This window comes from Pipistrellus hanaki, assembly GCF_964339955.1.
Source record: "Pipistrellus hanaki genome assembly, chromosome: 1".
Taxonomy (NCBI): Eukaryota; Metazoa; Chordata; class Mammalia; order Chiroptera; family Vespertilionidae; genus Pipistrellus; species Pipistrellus hanaki.
Window position 1 is genome coordinate 87,414,762 of NC_140503.1, and position 26,279 is coordinate 87,441,040.

General features: G+C 40.6%; 2 protein-coding genes across 4 annotated transcripts in view; one reads left to right on the forward strand and one right to left on the reverse strand.

Annotated features, from left to right (window-relative positions):
* The window catches only part of CDC123 (cell division cycle 123), a 60,231-nt gene extending 51,294 nt beyond the window's left edge, over positions 1–8,937 (reverse strand). The window contains exons 1-2 of the mRNA XM_084876318.1: positions 8,804–8,937; positions 2,517–2,588 (exon numbers count right to left, since the gene is read on the reverse strand). Coding sequence (XP_084732444.1) covers positions 2,517–2,588; positions 8,804–8,877 — 146 coding nt within the window. The 5' untranslated portion in view covers positions 8,878–8,937. The remainder of the gene's footprint in view (positions 1–2,516; positions 2,589–8,803) is intronic.
* A 35-nt stretch (positions 8,938–8,972) lies between these two features.
* NUDT5 (nudix hydrolase 5) overlaps positions 8,973–26,279 on the forward strand; it is a 42,055-nt gene continuing 24,748 nt past the window's right edge. The window contains exons 1-2 of one of the 3 annotated variants that reach the window (XM_084876336.1): positions 8,973–9,169; positions 20,560–20,667. In XM_084876336.1, the coding sequence (XP_084732462.1) occupies positions 20,605–20,667 (63 nt within the window). In that variant the 5' untranslated portion in view covers positions 8,973–9,169; positions 20,560–20,604. Of the gene's footprint in view, positions 9,170–9,244; positions 9,350–20,559; positions 20,668–26,279 lie in introns of those variants that run through there. The other 2 variants (XM_084876335.1, XM_084876337.1) reach the window with 2 other exon arrangements.

Consider the following 26,279-nt stretch of genomic DNA (forward strand, 5'->3'; position numbering starts at 1 on the left):
AAAAGGAAAGGGGAGAGGGAGGGGAGGGGAAGGGGGAGGGGAAAGGCGGGGAGGAGAGAGAGGGAGAAGGGAAAGAGAGAGAGGAGGAGGGGGAGAGAGGGGGGAAAGAGAGGGGAGGGAGGAAGGGAGGGAGGGAGGGAGAGAGAGGAACATTGATGTGAGCATCGATTATTTGCCTCCTGCATGCACCCCCACCAGGGCCAGGGATCAGAACCTGCAACCCAGTACATGCCCTTAACTGGAAATCAAACCCTTGACCTTTTGATGCATGGGCTAACACCCTAACCATTGAACCACACTGGCCAGGGCTAATTTTTCAAGTTTTTAACTATAAAAGTAAAACAATCTAAAATTACTACATTTTTGCCCTAACCGGTTTGACTCAGTGGATAGGGCATTGAAGAGTCCCAGGTTCAATTCCAGTCAAGGGCATGTACTTTGGTTGCAGGCTCAATCCCCAGTAGGGGGATTATAGGAGGCAACTGATAGATGTTTCTCTCTCATTGATGTTTCTAACTCTCTATTCTCATTTCCTCTCTGTATAGTCAATAAAAATATTTTTATAAAATAAAAAATAAATAAAATTACATTTTTCAAATCAAAGACTCAATAAACAATGCTTTTCTCAGTTTGAGCAAATGGCATCTTCATTCATCGACTTGGTTGTTCAAGCAGAAATTCTTGCCACTTCCTTCTCCATCACTGAGTTCTGAAAGTTGCAGGATTCTCTCCGCTCCAGTGTCACCCTCTCAGAACAAGCCACTATCAGCTCTCACTTGTATCAGGTTCCTAACTGGCCTTCAAGTCCCACACAGTAACCAGTCATTGTTTACAAAAGGAAATCTGCCAAAGTCACTTTCTTGCTCAGAGCCCTTCAATACCTGAGTTCTCAATAAATTCTAGGATCTTTAACATGACTTCCACACACATACCTCAACCTGAACCCTGACCATCGCTTCCATTTCAACAACTGAGACTCCCACCACTTGTTTCCTGCACGTGAAGATGTTCCGTGCCCCAGAGCCCTCCTTAATGCTGTTCCCTCATCCTGGAAGATTCTTCCCTCCACCACTACCTTCTACCCAAACTTCCTTTCTCAGAGGCTCATAAAAGTTACTTCTTCAGGAAATTCCCTGACCCGCCCTGCAATCCTCAGCCCCACTTCCACCCTCAGTAACGTAATATGTCAGTGGCCTCCCCATTTCCTTCATAGCACTTATCACAATTTTCACAGATACTTAACGAAGTGTTTAATGATCAGACTGAAATTAATGATGACAAGCCGAGACTGGTTTGGCTCAGTGGATAGAACGTCGGCCTGTGGACCGAAAGGTCCCGGGTTAGATTCCAGTCAAGGGCATGTACCTTGGTTGCGGGCACATCCCCAGTGGGGGGTGTGCAGGAGGCAGCTGATTGATGTCTTTCTCTCATCGATGTTTCTAACTCTCTATCCCTCTCTCTTCCTCTCTGTAAAAAATCAATAAAATATATTTTTTAAAAACATTAATGATGACAAGAGCAGTCAGTATTTTTTAAGAACATACAATACACTAGGCATTGGGCTAAACATTTTACACAGTTTCCATTTGTATCTCTGCCACAACGCTATGAGGTTACTTCTCTGACATCAGTCACCCATTCACAGAAGAGAAATCTAAGGCACAGAGAGCTGTCAGTTTTACATGATGAATAAAGTTCTGGAGATGGATTGGTGGTGACGGTTGCACAACAATACAAATGTACTTACTACCAATGAACTGTACACTTTAAAGTAGTTAATATAGTAAATTTTATGTGTATTTGAGCACAATAAAACAAAACTTTTAATAATTCTAAGGGAAAATTAATTTCAACCTACAATTCTTAAAAAAAAAAAAAAAAAAAAAAAAAATTCCAGCAAGCGTTGGTATTAGGCTACTTTAGAAAGGATAGTGAGGGATGAGCACTAAGATAACGATTTCTGAGCAGAGACCTGAATGAACACATGGAATATCATTAAATTGTACAATGCTTAAACTTTTCAAGTTTACACTGAAAAGACTAAAGCACAGTTACTTCTTCCTTTTACAATTTAGGAACTACATGAACAGAGAAGCGTGGAGGTGAGTCATGGCAGGTTAACTGTGGGGAACAAAATGCTGAGTACTTAATGATACACCCCAGGAAAACTTTGTTTGCAATGAACAATGAATTCTTATCTTAAAAGACCTGAAGAATCCCAAAGGGTAATAACATGCCCTCTGCCCCCCACCAGTCCTCTCCATCCCCATTTTATGAAGGCAGAGAGAAAGGAATTGCCCATTTTCATAAATAGTAATTATTAGAGAAGTACCCAATTTTAAGAATCTTATTAATTGAGCATTGACAAAAAAATAAAGGATCAAAATCAGCACATAATCTTATCTAGAAAAAAAGGAGAGAGAATGGTTCATTTTATATGGCAATGGCTGAGATTTAATCAGTACAACATTCCTTTATGATAAAAGTATTAAAAATTGTTTTCTGATATACTTTACCTTCCTGAAACCACCAGAGTTCCATCATCAAGTAAATAATCCTTCACATTCTGAGGAAGTGGAAGAATAACACTAAAAAAAAAAAAAAAAAAAAAATGCATATACCAAAAAAGGCATTATTTAAAAAGGCCAAACATAAACAGAAAGAAAAAATTTCCAAACTCAGTTTTTAAATTACTTGTTCCCATAATACAACTATGAAGTGGAAAATGTTAATGATGTATATTTGATGGCGACAGACTAGAAATTAGAATATGAATAAATATTTCAGTAAGCTAAATTAGGTTCATAAAGTTACTACAACTGTCTTTGTGATAAAGACAAAAGTCAGCCAAATCCAAAAAAGCAAGCTGAAATCACAGTATGAAAGTAACAAACTCAAAAGAATTCTGAGTACAGCCGAAACCGGTTTGGCTCAATGGATAGAGCATCGGCTTGGGGACTGAAAGGTCCCGGGTTCGATTCCGGTCAAGGGCATGTACCTTGGTTGCGGGCATATCCCCAGTAGGGGGTATGCAAGAGGCAGCTGATCGATGACTCTCTCTCATCGATGTTTCTAACTCTGTATCTCTCTCCCTTCCTCTCTGTACAAAATCAATAAAATATATTAAAAAATAATAATAATGTGTGCTTAAAAAAAAAAAAAAAAGAATTCTGAGTACAATAATTATATGCCTTTACGGAATTAGAGACAAGAGATAATTGCAGCAACACAGGAAGTGCAACAAACAAGTCAGAAAAGGAACAGCATTCTGACCACCTCCTAGAAGAGAGGGCAGAAGTGTACTTAAGCTCTGGAAACTGTTCTTTGGCTGTCAATGAACACATAAACCGAAGAATACCTGTGATGTATGGATGCTTTTGTGGCATCCTACTTAACTGATCACCAGAGCAATAAAGCTCTTTAACTGGCCATCCTTTAGTTCCATTTGTTTCAGGTCATCATAACTAAGAATGGCAAAGTGAAGTCACTTAAAAAACTCATGGGATCATTTGTTTTTTCCTCTGTAATAATAAATCACCAAAAAAATCCGGCTGGATACCTACAGGTAATGTTATTACTTTGATCATAAGATATATATGTATATATATATATATATATCTCCTGCTTACTTTCAGAGAGTCAATAGAGTAACAACTTATAATATGCTTCACTTATTTACAGAATAATTTTTGGCACATTACAATGGTTTTTGTGCAAAAAAATTATTTCATGGACTACTTTGGTTTTAAAAATTAATAACTGATTTATCAAAGTTATAATTTCACATTCAAAAGCCTAGCTCTTCAGGTTTTTATAAAAAAAGTTCAATTAACAAATCTTAATGTATTTGTAAACCTGTTAAATTTTAACCAATTTCAAGTGAGCCTCTGAAACTTAAAGGTTGCTTTAAAAAATTTAACTCTATTACAAAAATAATGTGTTCCATTTTCTTTTTAAATACAGGGGTGAGCGAAGTAGGATTACAGTTGTAATACATATTCATAATACAATAATAAATAAACAAATAAATAAATAAATAAATACAGCCCTGGCCAGGGTGTTCAGTGGTTAGAGCCTGGGCACTTGGACCAAAGGGTCACGGGTTGGACTCCCAGTCAAGGAAATGTACCTTAGTTGCAGGTTCAATCCCAGGCCCTGGTTGGGTCAAGAGTGGAATGCAACCAATCACTGTATCTCTTCCCCTTCTTCCTCCCTCTACTCCCTCCAAAAATCAATGGAAAAAATGTCCTCACTCATTGGGTGAGAATTAAAAAGTAAACAAATCAATAAACAATTCTATATTATAAAAGCCTAATATGCTAAGTGGCTGATGGACCGGTTGGCTGTTCAACCAATCAAAGTGTAATATGCTAATGGTATGCTAAGGCTGCTCAACCACTCACTATGACGTGCACTGACCACCAGAGGGCAGAGATGCTCCAACCGACAGGTTAGCTTGTTGCTGGGGTCTGGCTGATCGGGACTGAACGAGATGGGTCAGATATGCCCTGGAGTCCTCCCACGGTCCCTCCCTGGCTGGCCAACCTCCCACATCCCTCCCCGGCCTCTATTGTGCACTAGTGGGGTCCCTCGGCCTGGCCTGCACCCTCTGACCAGGCCAAGAGACCCCGCTGATGCACGAATTTGTGCACTGGGCCTCTAGTACAAGAATAAACTGTTTTATATAGTCATAACTGTAAACCTACTTTTGCCCACCCTATATGTCAACTATTTAAATAAGCCTTCCAGGTATTTAACTCTTATAAAGCCAGCAAATTAACTAACCTGTAAGTATAGTGAATCTAAGGTTCTTGAAAACATTCGGATATTATTTTAAATATTTAACTATTTTTATATTTTATATATAGAATATATAAAATATAGAATATATAAAATATTATAAAATATTTATAACTATTTTAAATATTTAACTATTTTTCTTAGATAGTTTAACATATCATCATTGTAAACCAATTACACAATTTAAATTGGAACCAAAAGGCTAACGGTTAGCCTTTTGGTTCCAATTTAAATTGTGTAATTGGTTTACAATGGTGATATGTTAACCTGTTCCATATATATATATATATATATATATATATATTTATTTATTTATTTTAGAGGCCTGATGCACGAATTCATTGAGCATGGGTGAAGTCCCTCAGACTGGCCAGCAATCAGGGCCGATGGGGGTAAAAGGAGGGACTGTGGGAGGTTGGCCGGTCACGGAAAGTTGGCTGTGGGAGTGCACTGACCACCAGAAAGAAGCTCCTGCATTGAGCACCTGTCCCCTGGTGGTCAGTGTGCATCAAAGCTACCAGCTGGTCGTCTGGTTGTAATGGTCGCTTAAGCTTTTATATATATACTAGACTAGAAGCCCGATGCATGAAATACATGAAGGGTCTTGGCCCTCACACCCCGGCCAGCCCTTGTAGCCCTGGCCAGCCCTCGCAAGCCTGGCTACCTTGGCTGGCCCTCACAGCCCCAGCTTTGTCCAGGTCATCCAGAAGGTCATCCGGAAGGTCTTTCAGCTGTTTGGTCTAATTAGCATATTAGGTCTTTATTATATAGGATATACGCTAATTATCCTCAAAATGGCAAAATTTTAAAGATATTAAACTTAGAAAAAAAGATAAAATTCTTAAGTCTGAATTATTTCATCACCTCTGTTTAATTCTAGTTCTTCCTAGGGTTAAAGACACCCATAAAGTAAAATGTCATCCCAAGAGAATTAGAGACCACATTTCTAAGAGAATGTGAAGTTTATTTTATCAGGGTTCTGAGACTGAGAAATGTTGGCAGAATACCAGCTCCTAGACATGTAGGGTGATTTTCCTGACCACAGTGAGAGCAGACCGAGTCCTCTTTTATGTCAATAAAGCCTCTCATCCCCAAATCAATGATTTCAGAGTCCATGTCATTTGCTTTATAGGACTCTAATTTTCAAGTCTGATTGGAATCTGGGCTTTCCCTCCAAGTTTTATCACCCACTGATTAGATTCAAAACAATTATCTAATGTTTGATTCTATTATGAATTATTTGCATATTCTTCCTATTTGGAGGGTCTATAACTCTTACCTCTATTAGGTGATATCAAGTTGGATTCTAGTTCTCATGAGTCACTGAGTTCTACGGTCATTTCTAAACTCATCCTTATGACTTATCTTACATTATAACATGTAAGTCAAGGAGGATACCAAGGTGATTCCATTAAGAATGCAAAGTCTGCCGAAACCGGTTTGGCTCAGCAGTAGAGCGTCGGTCTGCGGACTGAAAGGTCCCAGGTTCGATTCCAGTCAAGGGCATGTGCGTTGGTTGCGGGCACATCCCCGGTAGGGGGTGTGCAAGAGGCAGCTGGTCGATGTTTCTCTCTCATCGACATTTTTAGCTCTCTATCTCTCTCCCTTCCTCTCTGTAAAAAATCAATAAAATATATTTAAAAAACAAACAAAACAAAAAAAAATCACAGTACAATATGGTAAATGCTGTGCTAAGATGTACTAAATACTACCAAAACGCAGAGGAAAAAGGAATCGTGCCTGAAAGACTGAAGCCATAAAACAAGTCATTGCCAGGCACGCTTTATAAGACTGCCAGAGAAGAGCTTAAATTTGTCATTGAAATCTATTTTGCAGGCAAGAATCCAATGAGGTTTTACTGGCAGATGTAAAAGACTTAACTGTCAAAGTACCTACACCACCAGGCTGATATAGTTACATATATACAGACAAGTTATTCTAATGAAATTGTAGAGGTAGAAGGGGCCTTTACAAGATTGCTATAACTTTCATGTTTGAGGGAATAAAAAAAAGTGGATGCCCAAAGTCCTCTAGCTAGTTGTTCATAAGCCTAAATCAAAGCTGTAGAACTTGTCAAAAAATGTACTTCTATTCTTAACTGCTTCACTGCTGACCCTAAATAATAATGCTGAGTAGAAAACGGGATTTAATATAGTCTCTCAGCATTAAAGCTGACAATGGCAATGGCAAAGCTAACAACTCCACCCGACTGGCCTGAGTTGTGGAGGGTTATCCTGCCATATGTTAGGTTCAGTGATATCACCACATGAGTGACTACACTGAAGAGTTTAAAGAGAGTAAAGAATGGTTTCAGGAAGAACAGCTTAGTTTTTGACTGTTCAGAAAATCCCACCTCTTGGTTTATTTTTCACTCTCAGCTTCATGTGAATGTTCCACATTTTAAGTAAACTAAAATTATTTTGCTTCAATTGAGTTTTGATTAAATCCAAAATCCAAAATGTGACAACATGCGGCAATTTGTTTACTCTATGCCAGAAACAGTGGCAAGCATTCTAAATGCTTTATTTCATTTAATGCCCATGATAAGGCTGTTTTGTCTCAATTTCCCAGATGGGACTTAGATTACACTTTGCTCAAGATGCTGGTGGAACGAAAATTCAAAGCCAGGTAGATGGCTCCAGCGTCCAATTCTTAACCATTATAGGTATTTTACTGCTGAAGGCAAAGAAAAAGTACACCAGAGGTTGCAAAAGAACTGCACAGAAAGTACATGTCGATTTTAAGTGAACTCAGTGTGAAAATGTATGACAAGTTCACAGACATACCTCATATTGTAGCAACCCAAAACAAGTACCGCTATCATTACCTCAGACCCAAAGCCTATTTCAATTATGCAAGGTAATAAAAGATTAGCATATCATGTAGAAAAATTACTTCTAGGATAGGTGTAATGGATAGATGCTAATTATCCTCAAAATGGCAAAATTGTGAGGGCCAGCCAAGGTGAAATGGACAGGCTGCAGTCTCATGCGGTAGCACTGGCTAACCTCCATTACATCATGAGTAATTGGAAGCTGATTGTATGTATGAATAAGAGGATGGAAAAGAATTGTCTTGAATAATCTCTTTATGCTCTTTCAATCCCTCAGGATTTCAAAAACAGTTTCCCTCTCTGCATTCACACTCTCAGCACTGAAGACAGAATGAAAAGCAAGTGACAATTGATATCTAAATAACTGGAAACTAGGCCTAAAGGAGGACAGGGCAAAGTACAAAAAATGCTATCCATGGACATGTAATTCTTTGATCGATGCCTCTTAGTGAATGAAAACCTGCCCTTGCATCTTGCTCCAGATGGCATGATTGCTTTTGAACATTTGGGGCTATATTCTCCTAGCTGTCTTGCCTACAATACTTGAATTATCTGGGTGAAGGATGAAACAGTTAATCCTATGCTTGCCCTGCAAAATAGGGATGGATTCCTTGATTGTAGGGTGGAGAACTAGAAAACAAATATTGTTCCACAACTTTTCCAGGCAGCTTCCTCTTGCGGTACAAGCATTCTTAAGAATATATAACTAAACTAACGCTTTCACATTTACATTTACAGTGTCACATTTACAATTACACTGTCACATTGTAGCTTCACAATATAATTGGGTTAGCCAGTGGCATCGCAGGAACTACCCAGTTCTCTCGACCTGCTCCCTCTCTGGTGATTCTAAAAACAATGATGGTGAACTCCCAAGCCTAAACAGGCTTAATCCACTGCTCACCAGCTTCTGACCTTCTCTGAACCATGACATAGCCTTCTGGCACACTCTCTGACCCGCAACAGAACGCACAGCAAATATGGATCGAATTCATTTATCTCCCTACCTGAAATATCTCACTAGGAAGTCGAAAACTCGGCTTTGGCGTTCCCAGCCCACAAGGCCTACATTTTTTATTTATGCTTTTTATTTTTTTATGGAGATAGAATTTCCCCCAAATGTCAGAGTTTCCTTTGCCATCATCCCGGAGTAGGCCCCTCCTGAGTTACCTCTTGATGGTGACACTTCGAAAGAGCGAGTACCACGCGGAGAACTGACAGTGCAGCACTTGCTCCTTCTTCATCCTCCAGCCACGGCCGCTGCCGCCGCTCCCAGCGCCTCCCGGAACCTCCTTCTCCAGCCCCCGGAAGTGCCCGCCGAGCTGGTTTGGCTCAAGAACCCTTCCGGTCCATAAAGCGGGGAGGAAGTGACCGGGAAGGGAGCAGAGGAGGGGGATTGCGGGGCGCACTTTCAGAGCGCGCTTGCACACGCACACAAACACCCCGAGTCCGATCCCCCAGAGGCGTCCCGGAGGAGTTAGGAGACGTTAAGAAGTACCCGCCGGCTTCCCTCAGAGAGGCGCGCCGCCCCGGAAGGTAACCGCCTAGGCTCCGTCCCCGGCGGGGGTTCCGCGGGAGCCGGGAGAGGGCGCGTGCGCATCCTCATACCTGCGGCGCGCGGCTCCGTCTCCCGCGGTGGCGCCGGCTACCCTGGAGACTGCAGCCTCGGACTCGTGCTTCTTCCTTCGCCCCCTTCCCTTCACCCCCCACCTTGGAGTAGGTAACCGGGCGCGGGCCCGTCACGCACTAGCTCTGTGGGGGGAGAGGGCGGGGACACTCCCGGAGCGTGCGGGCAGCCACGCGGGCATCCCCCGCCCGGCGCCTCTCCCGGTCCGCGCCCCCGGCAGCGAGGGGCGGGGGCCGCGGAGGCGCGGGAAGGAGGGCCGAGCTCCTCGGGGAATCCACGGACCGGAGTAGAAGAGCTTTGGCTCTTCGGAGTAGAGAAATCAGGAAACATCACAGTGAAATATTAATTTCAGTGCAGTGGTTGAAGCATGTGCATGGTGGAGGGGGGTAACCCCGCTTCTTTTTTTATTTTTTTGGGGGGGAGCGTTATATGACATAGGGCAAGAACCCCATCTGTACGACCCTAGGGAGTGAGACTTGGAGTGTAAGAGGAGAGGTAAATTGGGGGAAATAGAGGAAAGGAGAGAGGTTTCTCCTTTGAGCGTCGAGGTTATTTACACCAGCCCCGCAAAAAATAGCAGCCTGGGAAAGCCTTGATTTCTTCAGTATCCATGCCATGCCGGAATAATAAGGCAGAATCCTAGTCTAACTTTGCATCCTCCCTCCCCACCACCCTATCCTCTATCTTCCCTACTCTTTCCGGAATGGGGTGTTAGTAGCGACCAGAAAATAGAATATGAAGGAGATATTCTATTTTATTCACTTTTGTTTCTTTTGAAGAACGAAAGAGATGACCAGCTGCTGAGAAACGTCTTTTAAACCTAGCCCTTGACTCTTACCGTTTCAAGCAACTATGCCTAAAGACACGCATTTTAGATGTCTCCTTAAGAACTTTACAACTTACTGCTCCATAGAAGCAGTTTTAAATTGGAAAAGTATGAACCCGACTACAGGCCTCTCTAAGAGGTATTCATTAGAATAATTACTAGGATCTGTGCCTGGAGTTGGAAATTCTTCCCTTCTTCATGTATTGTTTTTCTCAAAAATGTTGCAAGCTGTTTTCTTTTAAAGATACAGTTTCAAAGCAGAGGTAAATAGGTTATAATGTTGCAGTGTTTGTTAAGGGAGAGGGCAGCGGTAGTGGTTCATAAATAATTTTGAGATCCATGATTATGCAATCCTTTCTGTTTCGAAAGGGAAAAAGAAGCAATATTCCACATATGTTAGAATAGTAACCTCATGCCAGATGGAGCAGTCACTCAAATATTGTTGGGATTAACCTAAGAATAAATAGGTTACAGCAAAGGAAATGCTAGCACTGGTGAATTTGGTTAAGGTATTTTCTCTTGAAAATAGGAATTAATAGATGTATAGGAGAAGGTAGAAACCCAAAACATAGTCACTCTGGAAAGAGTAATACAGTAATAGCCCAGGAAACTTTAGTGTGGAGGTTTGTTCAGTGACTTGAGTATTACAACTGATTTAATATAACTTGTTACACATTTAACCAGCATCAAATAAATTGACATTCCAAACAGATAGTCCAGTATTTTTAATGGATTCAGCAAAGTTTACTTTCACTATTTTTAAGCCTCAGTGTTTGTCTTTATTTAGCCATAAAGTGTTTATATTCATTAAGTTTCTTCAATAAAACCTTTACAACAATGGAAATAGTTGCTTTTTCTCGTGCATGTCAAAAAAAAATTAGTAGCTAAACGATTGGGTGTTATTGTGCAATTACAGATTAAATCATGGGGGGGGGGGGATGTCCTATGAATCCATAACATGACTGATCCTTCTATGTTAATATTTCCAACCACTTGCTGGTTTTCTCCACTTGGAAATCTATCCAAAATCTTAAACTTAGTAAATCCAAATTTAACAGTGCACCACTCCTTTCTTCTTCTGATATCGCAATGTCCTTTAAGATCATCTTCTTAGAATTAGCTTTGGAGACCCCTTCTGCAGAAACTCTTTGAAGAAAAGTAATAAAGGCTCATCTTCAAAGAAGTCAATTTTTTCTTTTGACTGCTGCCACCCTAGGCCTCTGCTATTCCAAAAGGTTCTTTCCTGTAACCCATTAAACTTACTCCAGGATAATAAACAGCCAGTTCACTTTTACTCATCTAACCCCTACCCCTGCCTAAAAAACAACAACTTTCAGTGCCTTTCCATCTTTCCTATACAAATTAAGTACAGGAAGTCTTCGTTTATCTGAGGATAATTGTCAGCAAAGAAAAGCTCACTTAAAGTGAATCTATTTGAAGTCCAAAATCATAACATAAATTATACAAAGAAGGATTAATCAAAATACTACCTTTAAAAAACCCTAAATTTTAGTTTTATGATTATAACCAAAACTATCAAATAGAACTGTACTAATTGATTCTCTGTTCATTATAATAATTTATATGCAATTATTCTGAAAGAATGTAGAGCTGCATCTTAGACATGTCTAATCAATGGATAAATTTTTTACTTTAACACACAATCATAAAGTTACTTTTGCAAACACAGATCCTCTCCCACTTAATTTCTTTCATAGTGCCTTGTTGATTTCTCTACCCAGTGATTAAACTGTTCTAACTGCTTGATCTTCATTTGTCAATCAAATGCTTTGTTTATGATTTGAGTTCCTATGTGTATTATTTTGTTGAAAATAAATGGTGTTCGTAATACTCAGCTTTCACCAGGGAGAGATTAGCCAACATAAAATTTCATATTGAGATTTTTGCTTCATTTTGCAAACTACGTGAATTGCAAATTGAGATTCAAGAATGGTAATAATATGAATAAAACTAATGACCCTAAGTTCAAACATCACAGTCTGGCTTTTGAAATTCTCAGTTTAATTTATTGAGTTTTTGTTTTTTTGTGTTTTTTTAATATATTTTATTGATTTTGTACAGAGAGGAAGGGAGAGAGATAAAGAGTTAGAAACATTGATGAGAGTCATCGACCAGCTGCCTGTTGCACACCCCCTACTGGGGATATGCCCGCAACCAGGGTACATGCCCTTGACCTGAATCGAACCCGGGACTTTTCAGTCCCCAAGCTGAGGCTCTATCCATTGAGCCAAACCGGTTTCGGCTAATTTATTGAGTTTTAACTTCCACTTATCCAGCTATTTTTACTAATAGTAAAATACTCAAACTTGTTAAAGTAATCACTTATCTTCAGTAGAGAAATATAAAGCTAACTCCAAGAGTAACAACAAGAGTCTGGCATGAGTTAGGATTTTGCACACAAAAAAAATCTGAGATGTTCTAAATAACAGCTTCCACAGAGTAAGAAAAAGAGACAAAACAGCTGTGGAACAGCTCTCACAAAAGACTCACATTCCTGTATATTCGTTGGAATTTCTGGGTGGCTATTTCCGATTATCTAAAAGGATTACAGCCTGGTACTGGAGAACTCCTGGAGGCTCCACTTATTTGCACCTGAACATTCCAATCCTGAGGAGCCCACACTTCCTTTCAGACTCTTGCCAATCCTGGAATTAGCCCCTCTTACCATTGTCCATTCTTTGTCTATAGCTAATGTAAATCCTTTCAGAATGGCTTACCTATCTTTTTTCCTCCTACTTGATCTATAAAAATGTTTGCAAGACCCCAGGGAGAAGACAGACACATTGTCTCTCCTACCTACCCATGCTGGGGTGGTTTAAATTCCATACCCCAAAAAGTCTTTTTTTTTTTTTTTTTGTAAAATTGGTCTTATAAACCCTTTCTTAAAAAAAGAAAAAAGACTTTGAGCTGTGGTAGTTAAAAATTTTTAACAGGTTGTTGGGTGCTTTGCCTGCAAATTTGGGGGAAGAGGGCAACCATTCAGCCAAATCCAGCTCTTGGAAATGTGTTACCATTATAATACCCATTATATGTGGGGTTTGTTTTGGTTTTGGGTTTTTTGGGGTTTGGTTTTGGTTTTGAGGGTTTAGGGAAGGAAAGCTTGAGAACCACAGGGCTTGCCCCAGATTATGTCTCTGCTTTGTTCATGGTGGTTCCTTTTACTTGGAATGCTTTCCCTGCCTCTTGGTCTGCAAATCTCAGTGTCAGCCTACCTTTTAGTAGTAAGTAGCCTTTTAAAAGTCTACAGTTTTCCCCACCTCCCAAGTGGATGTATTTGTCTTCATTTAACGTACCCTGGTATTGCATTATCTCTACAGCAGACATTTGCCCCTGTGGTTGTTTGCTAAACTGTTAAGATCTCAAGGACAAAAAAAGCGGTCAGTTTACAGTTACATATACTCAAACATTTTCAACTGCCCATGCTCAAAGTTTGAGGTTCCACTGTACAAGAATTCTAAATCCTGTAACATTTTCCCTCACTTCAGTTTTTGTGCCCTGAAAAAAATCATAACATTTGACATACCAAAGACCCTCACTGTTCAAACCAGTTAAAATGGCTTATGTGAATTAAAACAGTAAAGCATTGCCCACCCGGTGTGGCTCAGTGGGTGAGCATTGACCTATGAACTAGGAGGTCATAGTTTGATTACTGATCAGGGCACATGCCCAAGTTGTGGGCTTGATCCCCAGTGTGGGGTGTACAGGAAACGGTTGATCAATGATTCTCATTATTAATGTTTCTGTCTCTCCCTTCTGTGCTGCACCAACACAGCCTAGGGTTCGGTGAACCTGAGGGAGGGCGGTGAAGGATGGAGAAAAAAGGACAGACAAGAATAAGCTGGGTCTAGGTGGATCTTCTGCATCTTGCTGAGGCCACAGAACAGATCCAGATTGCAAAGCTGATGTTTTATTTATTGTCAGGGACAAGCAAGGTAATATACAATGTTCTTGTAAGTTTCATTTGTTTGGGCAGCACTTGCTGCCCCTCCCGCAGCCCACTAGCTACCCAGGAAAGATCTAGGGAGCAGTTACAAGATCAAGCTTAATTATGCTAAGGGGGCTGTGCCCACTTAGCTGGGACTTGTTTGCTGCTTTGCCAGCAGGTCAGTCCAAGGCTTAACCCTATAACTGCTTCCTACACCCTTCCTCTCTGAAATCAATAAAAAATATATTCTAAAAAAAAGTAAAGCATTTAAACATTTATGTACATGAGTGTTTCTTTTAAGTATAACAGCAAAATGTAGACCTTAAATTCTGGCTAAAGAAGTGTATAAAATTCAAGTTAAACTTTCAGATCTCATCATAGCCTTGTGACAGCTTAGAAAAGCCGCCTTGTCTCAGTAATGAAGACAGGAGTGTGAAGTATGGAATGGAAACCTCATTTGTTTCTGCAGCGTGTTACTTGTAGTGACTGGCCCCACCATTTAGAAATGGTGCTAAAAATAATTTTTTCTGTTTCTGTGATACTTCTGAGATGCTCTTATAATCCTGAATATTCTGGAAATCAATACAGTATATATTATACATTTTTTAAAAATACATTTTTATTGATTTCAGAGAGAAAGGGAGGTGGGGGAGAGAATCATTGATTGGCTGCCTCCGGCTCGCCCCACACTGGGATCCAGCCCACAAACCATGCATGCGCCCCCGACCAGGAGTCAACCACAACCTCCTGGTTCATAGGACAACACTCAACCACTGAGCCACATCGGCAAGGCAGAATATACTTTTGAAATCATGCTTTCACATTTTTAATTATTCATACCTGTGAGACAACAATATCTAATTATTTAATAGATTGCAACAGAATACTGTTTCCCCTTGGGGCTGATTATATTAAAGTAATTACCTTAGAGAGGCCCAGCCCTGCTTGCCACATTTTTCTCTCTTGATTTTCTAGGTTTGCCCACAATTGGGTAATTTATGTCTGTAGCTTGTTTTTTTTGTTTGTTTATATTTGGTGTGTTGTTTTTTTTGGGGGGAGGGGGGCTGTCTTTTAGGTCTCTACATTCTAGCTTAAATATTTTTAATATAATCTGTCTGAAACAACTGTTTGTAGTTACATTTGCCAACCCAGACTTACTCCTTTTTTTTTTTTTAATCCTCACTAGAGGATATTTTCCCATGATTTTTTAGAGAGTGGAACAGAGAGGGAAAGACAAAGAAATATCCACGTGAGAAAAACACATTGATTGGTGGCCTCCTGCACGTGCCCTGACCAAGGGCCCAGGCCAGGGAGGAGCATATAACCAAGTTATGTGCCCTTGACTGGAATCGAACTCTGGACCCTTGCGTCTGCAGGCTGACACTCTATCCACTGAGCCAAACCAGCTAGGGCTATTCTTTTGATTAAAGGCTTTTGTAATTTGAGTTTAACTTGTGTAAATGAACAGATGCAGAACTATACTTAAGAATAACACTTCATCTTTTTGATGATCACAATCCCTTAAAAAATCCAGGGGATGCTATCTATATAGCATATCTATATCTATCTATATCTAAAAGCCTAAGCCAACCGGCCAGTAGCTATGGCATGCACTGACCACCAGGGGGCAGACGCTCAAGCAGGAGCAGAAACCACAGGCAGGGAAACATGGAACAGACTGATGAATCTCAGAAGGGAGGGAAAAGGGTGAGAAGAGATTAACCAAAGATTTTATATGCATACGAGAGCCCCAGTGCATGTATTCATGCTCCATTGGGGTCCCTCAGCCTGTCCTGCCTCCTCTCACAGTCCAAAAGCTCTCAGGGGATGTCTGACTGACAGCTTAGACCCACTCCCCACTGGGAGCAGACTTAAGCCCTCAGTCGGACACCCTTAGTGCTGCCATGGAAGTGGGAGAAGCTCTGGCCATCGCTGCTGCGCTCTCCGGCCATGAGCCCAGCTCAGGGCTTCTGGCTGTGCCGCACACCCCCTGTTGGAGTGCACTGACCTCCTGTGTTGAGAGTCTGCCCCTTGGTGGTCAGTGCATGTCATAGTGACCAGTCATTCTGCCATTTGGTCAATTTGCAGATTGCCTTTTTATTATATAGGATTTTAAGAGTTGTATAGTTTTAGCTCTTAGATTTAGGTCTTTGACCATTTTGAGTTAATTTTTATATATGGTATAAATAGAGGTTTGTTTTCATTCTTATGTGTATATCTAGTCCCAGAACAATTTGTTGTAAAGACTATTCTTTTCCCCACTGAATTGTCATGGCCCTCTTGTAGGTAATCAAAAGACCATAAACCTATAGATTTAATCCTGGACTCCCAGTTCTATTCCCTAAGTATATATGTCTAGCATTATGGCAGTACCCAGACCATCTTGATTACTTCTACAGTAAGTTTTGAAATCAGGCAGTGTGAGTCATTTAAATTTGTGCCAAGATAATTTTGAAATTGTGTTTAACGTAGTCAAATAAAAACAAGTAGATGAGGAACAATTGAACAAATCTAAGCATGCCCCACACTAACCTAGTTCTTAGGAACAGAAAGACTCTCTAGACTTATCCAGCCAGATTCATTTTATTCTTTCCTTTATTCAGCAGTGATTTTAGGGAGTTTTTATAGCAACATAGCTGTGAGCAGTGCTGAAAGTTGGACCATGTAAAGGAAAATCTAGTGTCTAGGAGATAGTTTTGAAAATTATTTCATCCTAAGAGGGAGTAGTGATGGTGGGGATGTTAGAGGTAGAATTTTTAGGATTTGCAATGGATAAGTTATGGTTGGTAAAGAAAAATAAAGGATTGAAGATACTTATATTTCTAGCTTGGGGATGATTGGTAGATATAGTTAGGGAAGTAGACTAAAGATAAAGATAGTTTTATCTGTTCTTTCAAGAAATCTGACAAGGTTGGAGGAGAAAACAGGGTATGAGAAGGTTGATTGTTTCTATTTTGCTGGTTGTGTTTTAGGGTGGGGGAAACTTGCTGTCTGAGGTAAATATTGAAGATGTGATGGATAGTTTAATTATCACTTTAAGTCCCAGGAGAAATGTAGAGCAAAGCCAGTTTTTTCCTCTTAAGACAGTGAGAGAGGTGATAATTCTTAATGTCTGTATTTTCTCTGGAGCTAAAGTTGGGAGGTGGGGTGAATTAGGGAACTATGGAACTTAAAAGCAGTGAAGGGTTGGAATTGCCATTGAGAAATGTAAGTAACATAACAAGGAAACAGAAAATAGGAATAAAAAAGACAAGACAGGATCAATTCAGGAAGTTTAGCTAAATTCAGTTCCTGAGAGAGCAGAGAAGATGGGGTACAGGGTTATTGGTGAAATAATTCAAGAAAAGTTCCCATGAAGAATGTGTGTCTGAAGTTTCCAGATTGAAAGGATCCACGTAGTGCCCTACACAGTAACATCAACATGAAGACATGAATAAATTTAAGTTTGCAGAGCAAAAAATTAGGTCTCAAAGGAAAAGAATCAAGAATCAGAATGGCTTCAAATTTTCTAACAGCAGTAGCAGAAACAGAAAAACTGGGCATCACCTCTCTATTTCTTCTAGAAAATAATTTTCAGTGCATTCTATAATAATAAAAGTATAATATGCTAATTAAACCAGACAGCAGAACGATCTTCCAGATGTCATTACAGACAGCCTTCCTGAAGAAGCCAGGGGGATGGGGGCCGAGGCAGAGGCAGTTAGGAGCCATCAGGAAGGCAAGCAGGCAGGCAAGCAGTTAGGAGCCAGAGGTCCAGATTGTGAGAGGGTGCAGGCCAGGCTAAGGGACCCACTCCCTCATCGCCCCCTCCCTTCTCCCCCCTCCCCGCACAAATTTCCTGCACCGGGCCTCTAATAATTCTATATATAGCCAGATTATCAATAAACTGACCGAGAAAAGATGCTCAGACATTCAGGGTACAGAAAAATGAGGGAATTTAGCCAGGATAGAGGAAAGAGCAGTTAAAACAAATGGGAAGGGACTACTCTTATCATCACAGATCTTGTAGTCCTAGTTAACTGTGACTTTGCACATTAAAACTTTAAAGTGAATGGGCCACACTAATGTAAATGTATTTAATATCACTGAACTGTACATTTTTAAAATTATTAACATGGTATATCCATTTACCACAGTAAAAAAAAAAAAAAAAAAAAAAAAATTGAATGGATGATAGAAACAGCCAGCCCATACAATTCTGGAAGTTTAGCTATAAAGGGTTGATAAAGGACAATACTTGAGGGGTGTCATGGGGAGTAGTGTTCTATCTTGGTACTGTGCCCTTGGAATGTCTATTAAATGTAAAGTCAGAAAATCTAAAAATGTTATCTAAGGTGTCCTAGTACATGCACAGAGGAACTATGCTGCTAAGGATTGGACCTAACTGGGATGGCTTTTAAGTTCTTCCCTGGATGCTCTAAGGGTAGGGGTGGGTGAATATCCAGCCAGAAATCATTAAATGTTTAACCAAATGTAGCAAGCTAGTTTTTAAGTTGATATTTTGTATGGCCCAAGAATGATGTTATAAATATCTAAGTGGCAAAAAAAAGTTCCCCACCCCTACTCTGGGGCCTTTGTGTTTACTTTTCCATCTAGGGCAGCGGTTCTCATCCTGTGGGTCGAGACTGCTTTGGGGGTCGAACAACCCTTTCACAGGGATCGCCTAAGGCCATTGAAAAGCATATTTCCAGTGGTCTTAGGAATCAAGACACTGCTCCTCTATTCGTTTCCAGGTGGGTCCACCCACATACGGGTACCCGGCATGATGACATCATTGCACCAATCCCATCACATACACCCCATACAAATATAGGTATATGTGACAGGGTTGGTGCCATAATGTACTTTTTTTAAAAACAGATCTTTATTATTCAGATTATTACAAATGTTCCTCATTTTTTTTTCCCTCCATTGCTCCCCTCCGCCAGGTTCCCATCCCAGCCTTTCCCCTTTGCCCACCCCCATTTTCCTCATCCATAGGTGCACATTTTATGTTCAGTCTCTTCCCACAGCCCCCTCTCCCCTTTTCCCCGAGAATCATCAGTTCACTCCCCTTCCATATCTCTGATTCTATTATATTCACCAGTTAATATTGTTTATCAGATTTTTTAATTCCCTTGGTTTTTAGATTCACTTGTTGTTAGTTATGTATTTGTTGTTCATAATTTTTATCTTTATTTTCTTCCTCTTCCTAAAGAACCCCCTTCAGCACTTCATATAATTCTGCCTTGGTGGTAATTAACTCCTTTAGCTTTTTGTTATTTGTGAAGCTCTTTATCTGGCCTTCGATTCTGAGTGATAGTTTTGCTGGGTAGAGAATTTTTGGCAGTAGGTTCTTGCTCTTCATCACCTTGAATATTTCTTGCCATTCCCATCTGGCCTGCATGGTTTCTGTTGAGAAATCAGCTGTCAATCTTATGGGTGCTCCTTTATATGTAACTCCCTGCTTTTCTCTTGCTGCTTTTAATATTCTCTCTTTGTCTTTTGCTTTTGGAATTTTAATTATGATTTGTTTTGGTGTGGTCCTCTTTGGATTCCTTTTGTTTGGGGTTCTATGCACTTCCTGGACTTATAAGTCTTAATTCTTTCACCAGATGGGGGAAGTTTTCTTTCACTATTTCTTCCAGTATGTTTTCTTTCACTATTTCTTCCAGTATGTATTGGTTCGCTTGAAGTTGTCCCAGAGGCTTCTTACATTCAACTTTCTGGATTCTCTTGTCTTCTTGCTTCTGTGGAGGAGTGTCTTCTGGCTCTTTATGTTCCAAATCTCTGACTTGATTCTTGCGATCTTCCATTCTGTTTTTAGGACTCTGTATAATATTTTTTATTTCAGACAATGTATTCTTTATTTCTAACTGATCCCTTTTCATATCCTCATAAGTCTCGTTTATTTTATCGGCCTTTTCTAGAAAATTCTTGAAAAACCTTGTAAGTGTGGTTTTGAACTCTATATCCAGTCGCTTCTTGTCCTCCATTTCTTTCGTTTGTGATCTGTTTCCTTGTCTCGGCATTTTTGCTGCTTCCCTGAGTTGGTAGGGTGGCTTTGTGTGCTAAGTTGTCCAAATGGTTCAGTGGGTCAAGCCTCCCAGTTACCTGAGGTGGACACTCTTGGTGCACCCCTTTGTGGACTGTGTGTACAGCCTTATTGTAGTTAAGTCTTGATTGTTGTTGGTATCACTGGGAGGAACTGACCTCCAGGCCAATTGGCTGTGAAGATCAGCTGTGTCTATGCCAGGAGACAACCTTATTTGATTAGACTTGGAAAATTTCAAAATCCTCTGTGCTCAGCTTGGATGGGGTGGAGTTTCAGGGTGGAGCCTACAGCCTTGCTTCCCGTCAGCCCCACCCTATGAGGTTCCTGAGTCTCAGTGTTCCTCAGTGTCCTTTGGTACACTCTGCAAGCACCTCTGAGAGAAAGGTGCCCTCTAGTTTCGCCCGCTACCAGACAGTACTTTGATCAGTGGCTTATGAACAGATGTTTAATTCAGAAAAATAAATGTAGCCTAAACTTATCTCATTCTTTGCAGTGTCAACTTCTTATCTAAGAACTGGAAAGACTGACCAGTTTGAACATGGAAAACCAAGAACCAGTGGATTCTTCTGGAAAAAACAAACAGTTTACTATTTCAGAGGAGGTATAGTTTTTCACTTACTTTTCCCCTCCCCACATAAAACCAATTTACAAAGAAATGTAGACTATTTGTTGTTTCAAATTATTTTTTTTTTTAATTCTTAAAGACAGGTTTTAAACTTTATACCTGTTCCCTTTTTCACTTAGCCATTTATTTGATAACTTTTTTTTCCTGTCAAAAGTAATAATTCTGTGAAAGGATTGAGAAGAACAGATTGGTAGTTACAAAATAGTCATGGGGATGTAAAGCACAAAATAGAAATATAGTTAATGATATTATAATAACTATGCATGGTTTTGGTTGGGTAGAGGTCAGAGGGAACACTTAGTAATGTTATATAATTGTGTAACCACTATGCTGTACACCTGAAACTAATACAAAATATTATTAACTAGAGGCCCAGTACATAAAATTCGTGCAAGGGGATGGGAATGGAGGGTGTCACTCAGCCCAGCCTGCACCCTCTCCAATCTGCGACATCCCTCTCACAATCCAGGGCTGCTGGCTCCCAACTGCTCGCCTGCCTTCTTCCTGATTGCCCCTAACTGCTTCTATCTATCAGCCTGATCACCCCCTAACCACTCCCATGCCAGCCTGTTTGATGTCTAACTGCTCCTCTGCCAGCCCGTTTGCCCCCAAATTCCCTCCTCTGCCAGCCTGGTCCCTCCCAACTGCCCTTCCCTGCTGGCCATCTTGTGTCCAGATAGGGGCAGGATCTTTGACTACATGGGGACAGCCATCTTGTGTGTTGGAGTGATGGTCAATCTGCATATTCCTCTTTTATTAGATAAGATAGAGGCCTGGTGCATGGGTGAGGGCCAGCTGGTTTGCCCTGAAGGGAGTCCCAGATCAGGGTGGGTCCTCATGGGGTGGCCTGAGCGAGGGGCCTATCTTGGTTTGCAGGCCGGCCATGCCCCCCAGTGACCCAAGTGAAGGCCCTGGTATCTGGGATATATTTTCTACAATTGAAACTTTGTAGCCTTGAGTGGAGCAAAGCCTCCTGCTCGCTCCATGGTGAGAGCCATTTCTGTTTGGATTTGTTTACCTCTACAATTGAAACTTTGTAGCCTTGAGAAGAGGCTTAGGCCAGCAAGGGCAGGCGGAAATCTTGTCTTCCTCCATTGCCGGAGAAACTCTTCTCTCCTGCTCTCTGTGGCTATAGCCATCTTGGTTGGTTTTATTTGCATACTCGCTCTGATTGACTTGTCTGGCTTGTGGGCGTGGCTGGTGGAGCGGATTGATGGTTAATTTACATATTACTCTTTTATTAGGTAAAATATAAACTGTAATTTATTTTTTCCATTTTTTCTTTATTGATTAAGGTATTACAAAAGTGTCCTTGTTGCCCATTGTTCCCCCATCACTCCAGTCCTGCCCTCACCCTCAACCCTGTTGTCTGCATCCATTGTTTATGCTTATATGCATGCATACAAGTCTTTTGGTTGATCTCTCCCCCTTACCCCAACCCTCTCCTACCTTTCCTCTTAGGTTTGAGCATATGATCAATGCTTCTCTGTCTCTAGATCTGTTTTTGTTCATTGATTTATGTTGTACATTATAATTCACAAATGAGTGAGATCATGTGATATTTACCTTTCTCTGCCTGACTTATTTCTCTTAGCATCATGTTCTCCAGCTCCATCCATGCTGTTGCAAATGGAAGGAGTTCCTTCCCTTTTAATATTAAAAAAAAAATGTATATTTTATTGATTTTTTACAGAAAGGAAGAGAGAGGGATAGAGAGTTAGAAACATCGATGAGAGAGAATCAGCAATCAGCTGCCTCTTGCACACCCCCTACTGGGGATGTGCCCGCAACCAAGGTACTTGCCATTGACTGGAATTGAACCCCAGACCCTTCAGTCCGCAGGCTGACGCTCTATCCACTGAGCCAAACTGGTTTTGGCAGGAGTTCCTTCCTTTTAACAGAAGCATAGTATTTCAATGTGTAGATAGATGTACCAAAGTATTTTTTTAAATATATTTTATTGATTTTTTACAGAGAGGAAGAGAGAGAGAGAGAGAGAGAATTAGAAACATCGATGAGAGAGAGACATCAATCAGCTGCCTCTTGCACACACCCCCCTACTGGGAATGTGCCCACAACCAATGTACATGCCCTCGACGGGAATCGAACCCGGGACCTTTCAGTCTGCAGGCCGGCACTCTATCTACTGAGCCAAACGGGTTTTGGCTGTACCAAAGTATTTTAATCCATTCATCTGCAAAGATCATATACAGTCCCATATAACTCTCACTCAGTTTCTCCTAATGTTAATATCTTATATAACCACAGTACATTTGTCAAAACTAAGAAATTGGCATTGGTACATTACTATTAATTAAACTCCACACTTTACTGGGATTTCACCATTTTTTCACTAACATTTAGGATACCACATTGCATTTAGTCATCATGTCTTTTTACTTTTCTGGTGTGTGATTTTCTTTTCTTGTTTCCATGGCTTCAATGATTTTCATGAGTACTGATTAGGTATTTTATAAAGTATTCCTCTACTTGGGCTTTGATGATGTTTTTCTCATAGTTAGACTGGGTTTATGATATTGGAAAAGAATACTACAGAGGTGAATGCCTTTTTCATTACATGATGTCAACATGGCTTACTGCTTGTGTATTCACCTTGCTTGGCTGATTTAGTCTGTGTTTGCCTCGTTTTTCCACTGGAAAGTTACTGTTTTTTCCTTTCCACACTCTATTCTTTGGAATTGAATCACTAAGTCTAGTGCAACTTGGAGGTGGCATGAGGATCAAGCTCCATCTACTGGAAGGGAGAGTATCTACATATATTTTTTTGTAATTCTGTAAGGAATTACAGAATTGCCATTTATCTATTTATTCAATCATTTATTTATATCAGTATAAACCTGTGTATATTTATTTTATTCTTTGTTTTTAAAATATTTTTATTGACTTTTAGAGAGAGAAGGGAGAGGGAGAGGGAGATAGACACATGGATGAAAAACATCCTAAATCAACTGTCTCCTGCATGCCCCCTACTGGGGATCAGTTTGCAAACAGGGTATGTGCCATGACTGGGAATAGAACCAATGACCTCTATTTTCATGGCTCAATGCTCAACTACTGAGCCACATGAGCAGGGTTATTTTATACTTTCAATAATAATCCAATACTACATTATTTATCTTGTTGCTCCAATTGTTCCAGCTTTGGCCATTGATAGCTCTTCCTGGTTGCTCCTGTATATCCTTTTGACATGGCCCATCATTTTATCTTTTGAGCACTTCCTTGCTGTATTTACATTTTGTTTGTTTCTCCTAACATATTATATTAAGGGCCCAGTGCATGAATTTGTGAACATTGAAAGGAACTGTGGGCCACGAGGCTACAGTGGGCACAGGGGCGGGTCTCAGCCCATCCTCTGAACCCCTGCCTGGCCCTCCCATTGTGACCTCCTGTCCCCTCTCTGCCACCAGCCCCATGCACTGACAGCACCAGCCCCGCTTTCACGTGCTGACAGTGTGGAGTGATTGGGGCCAGCGCCAGCAGCGGGTGCTAGTGAGGCCGGTGCCGTCAGCAGGTGTGAGCAGTGGCTCTGGCACCAGTTGCTGGTGCGAGCCAGGGCTGGCACTGGGAGAGGATGGGAGCAGCAGCTCCAGCACCAGCAGTGGGTGCAAGCAGGCTGTCCCCAGCAATGGGTGCAAAAGGCGATTGCCGGCCTTTATCGCCTCTCAGGAGTAGGGGGAGGTGGAGAGCCCTCAGGGGCCATTAGGGTCAGCAGCTGCCGCTCGCACCCACTGAGAGTGTGGAGTGATCAGAACCAGTGCTGATAATGGTTGTATTTTTAATATCTATTGATTAATAAATTTGTAATGAACTCAAGGACTATGGGTGCACATCATGGCAGTATACATCATGACATTTGAAAAAGACCTATGTAGAAGCACATTATATATTCCTTCTATGATAGATAGTGCTTGGGCCATATAGGAATTTCCAAAAACCTTGTAATAAAGTTACTCCCCCCATTTGCCAGCAGTCTGCTGCCTACAGATTGGAAACAATGGCTTGTTTGCTTTATTCAAAATGGAAATAGATTTGTTTTTCCTGAGTATAAAAATAATCCATGTAAATCATGAAAATGTCACACTACTCAGGAAAGCATAAAGGGAACAAAAGTCACTCATAATCTCACCACCCAGAAATAACCAGTTAACTGTCAACATCATGGTATCTTTCTTCACTTTTTTTCTGTACAAATATAGACATAGATAGAGTTCATTGTGAAGAGTTTGGGCTCTTGACTTCAACACATCTGCCACTTAAGTGAACGATGGCAAATTAATTCTTATTGCCTCAGTTTCCTCATCTGTAGAAGAATGAATATAATACCTATGTACATCATAAGGTTATCATGAGGATAAAGTAATTAATGTAAAACATTACTTAGTGCCTTGCTCATATATATATATTTTATATATATACATACTCATATTTTTTAGTTATTATGAAGCATCCATCTTATATGAAAACTGCTGTTTGAAATTTTAACTCTGCTAATTGGCTTCTGTAAATTATTGCTTGCTAAGACTACTCCCGCTTCATCCAGGCCGTTAAACTTTCCCTAGACAAGGTTATCAGTGCTGGCATCAGGCCAGGCCTCTGATTGAGGTCTCAAGACCCAGAACATACGGGCTCTTTAAGAACTTGCAAAAGGGACCAGAAACACTCCATATTTGGGAGACAAAGAAGGTAAAATCATATAAATAGGGAGAATTCCTACATTTTGGGGCCCAGAATTTGAGAGATATTTTCCTCTGTACCCGTGCGTAATAAATGTAACTCCATCTCTCTGGTATTGTTTTGTTGTTCTTCGGTTTTCTGTAACAATTATGTATAATTTATTAACCAAACTAGAATCACATTATACTGTTTTGTGTCCTGCTTTTTCACTTAATGGTACATTGTGGATATTTTTTATGTCAATATTCTTCTATAACATTATACAGAGCATTTCATTGTATGGATATGCCATGGTTCACTTAACCAATCTCCTGTTATGGAGGAAGCACTAATTTTTAGGCATGCCTGTTCCACCAACTGGTCAGATTTCTACATCTTTTAATGGTAGGTGAAAAGTCACTGATCAAAAACTCTCTTACCCACAGCCCTTTCTGTGGCACTGCTCAGTTTCCTCTCTCCCAGAAGGTTTTAGGATATATTGGTGCAGAAGGTAGACATTTCTTCAAGCCTCCATTAACCTAGGTAAGGTCCAGGAACCAGATAGCCTGGTCAACAGAATTGGCCTCTCCCCACAAGGAGATGACTGGGTCTAAAGAAAGAGATTGAGCCTCTTATTCAAACAGGTCTGGAAACAAATTTCTTCATGAAGACACACCACACACACACACACACACACACACCCCAAAATCCTACTAGACCTGGCAAGGCTCCTGCATAGATTCACCTCAGCTCAAGTTGAGGGAATGTTCAAATGCAAGTTAAGTCCAGGACTGACTGAAATGTGGAAAATGAGACTTGTTAGCTTTAGATCACTGAGATCTGCCTGTACCCTGGAAAAACTAAGGTAAAAACTCTGTTCTAGCACTATGTTGGTTTTTATACTTTCATATTGT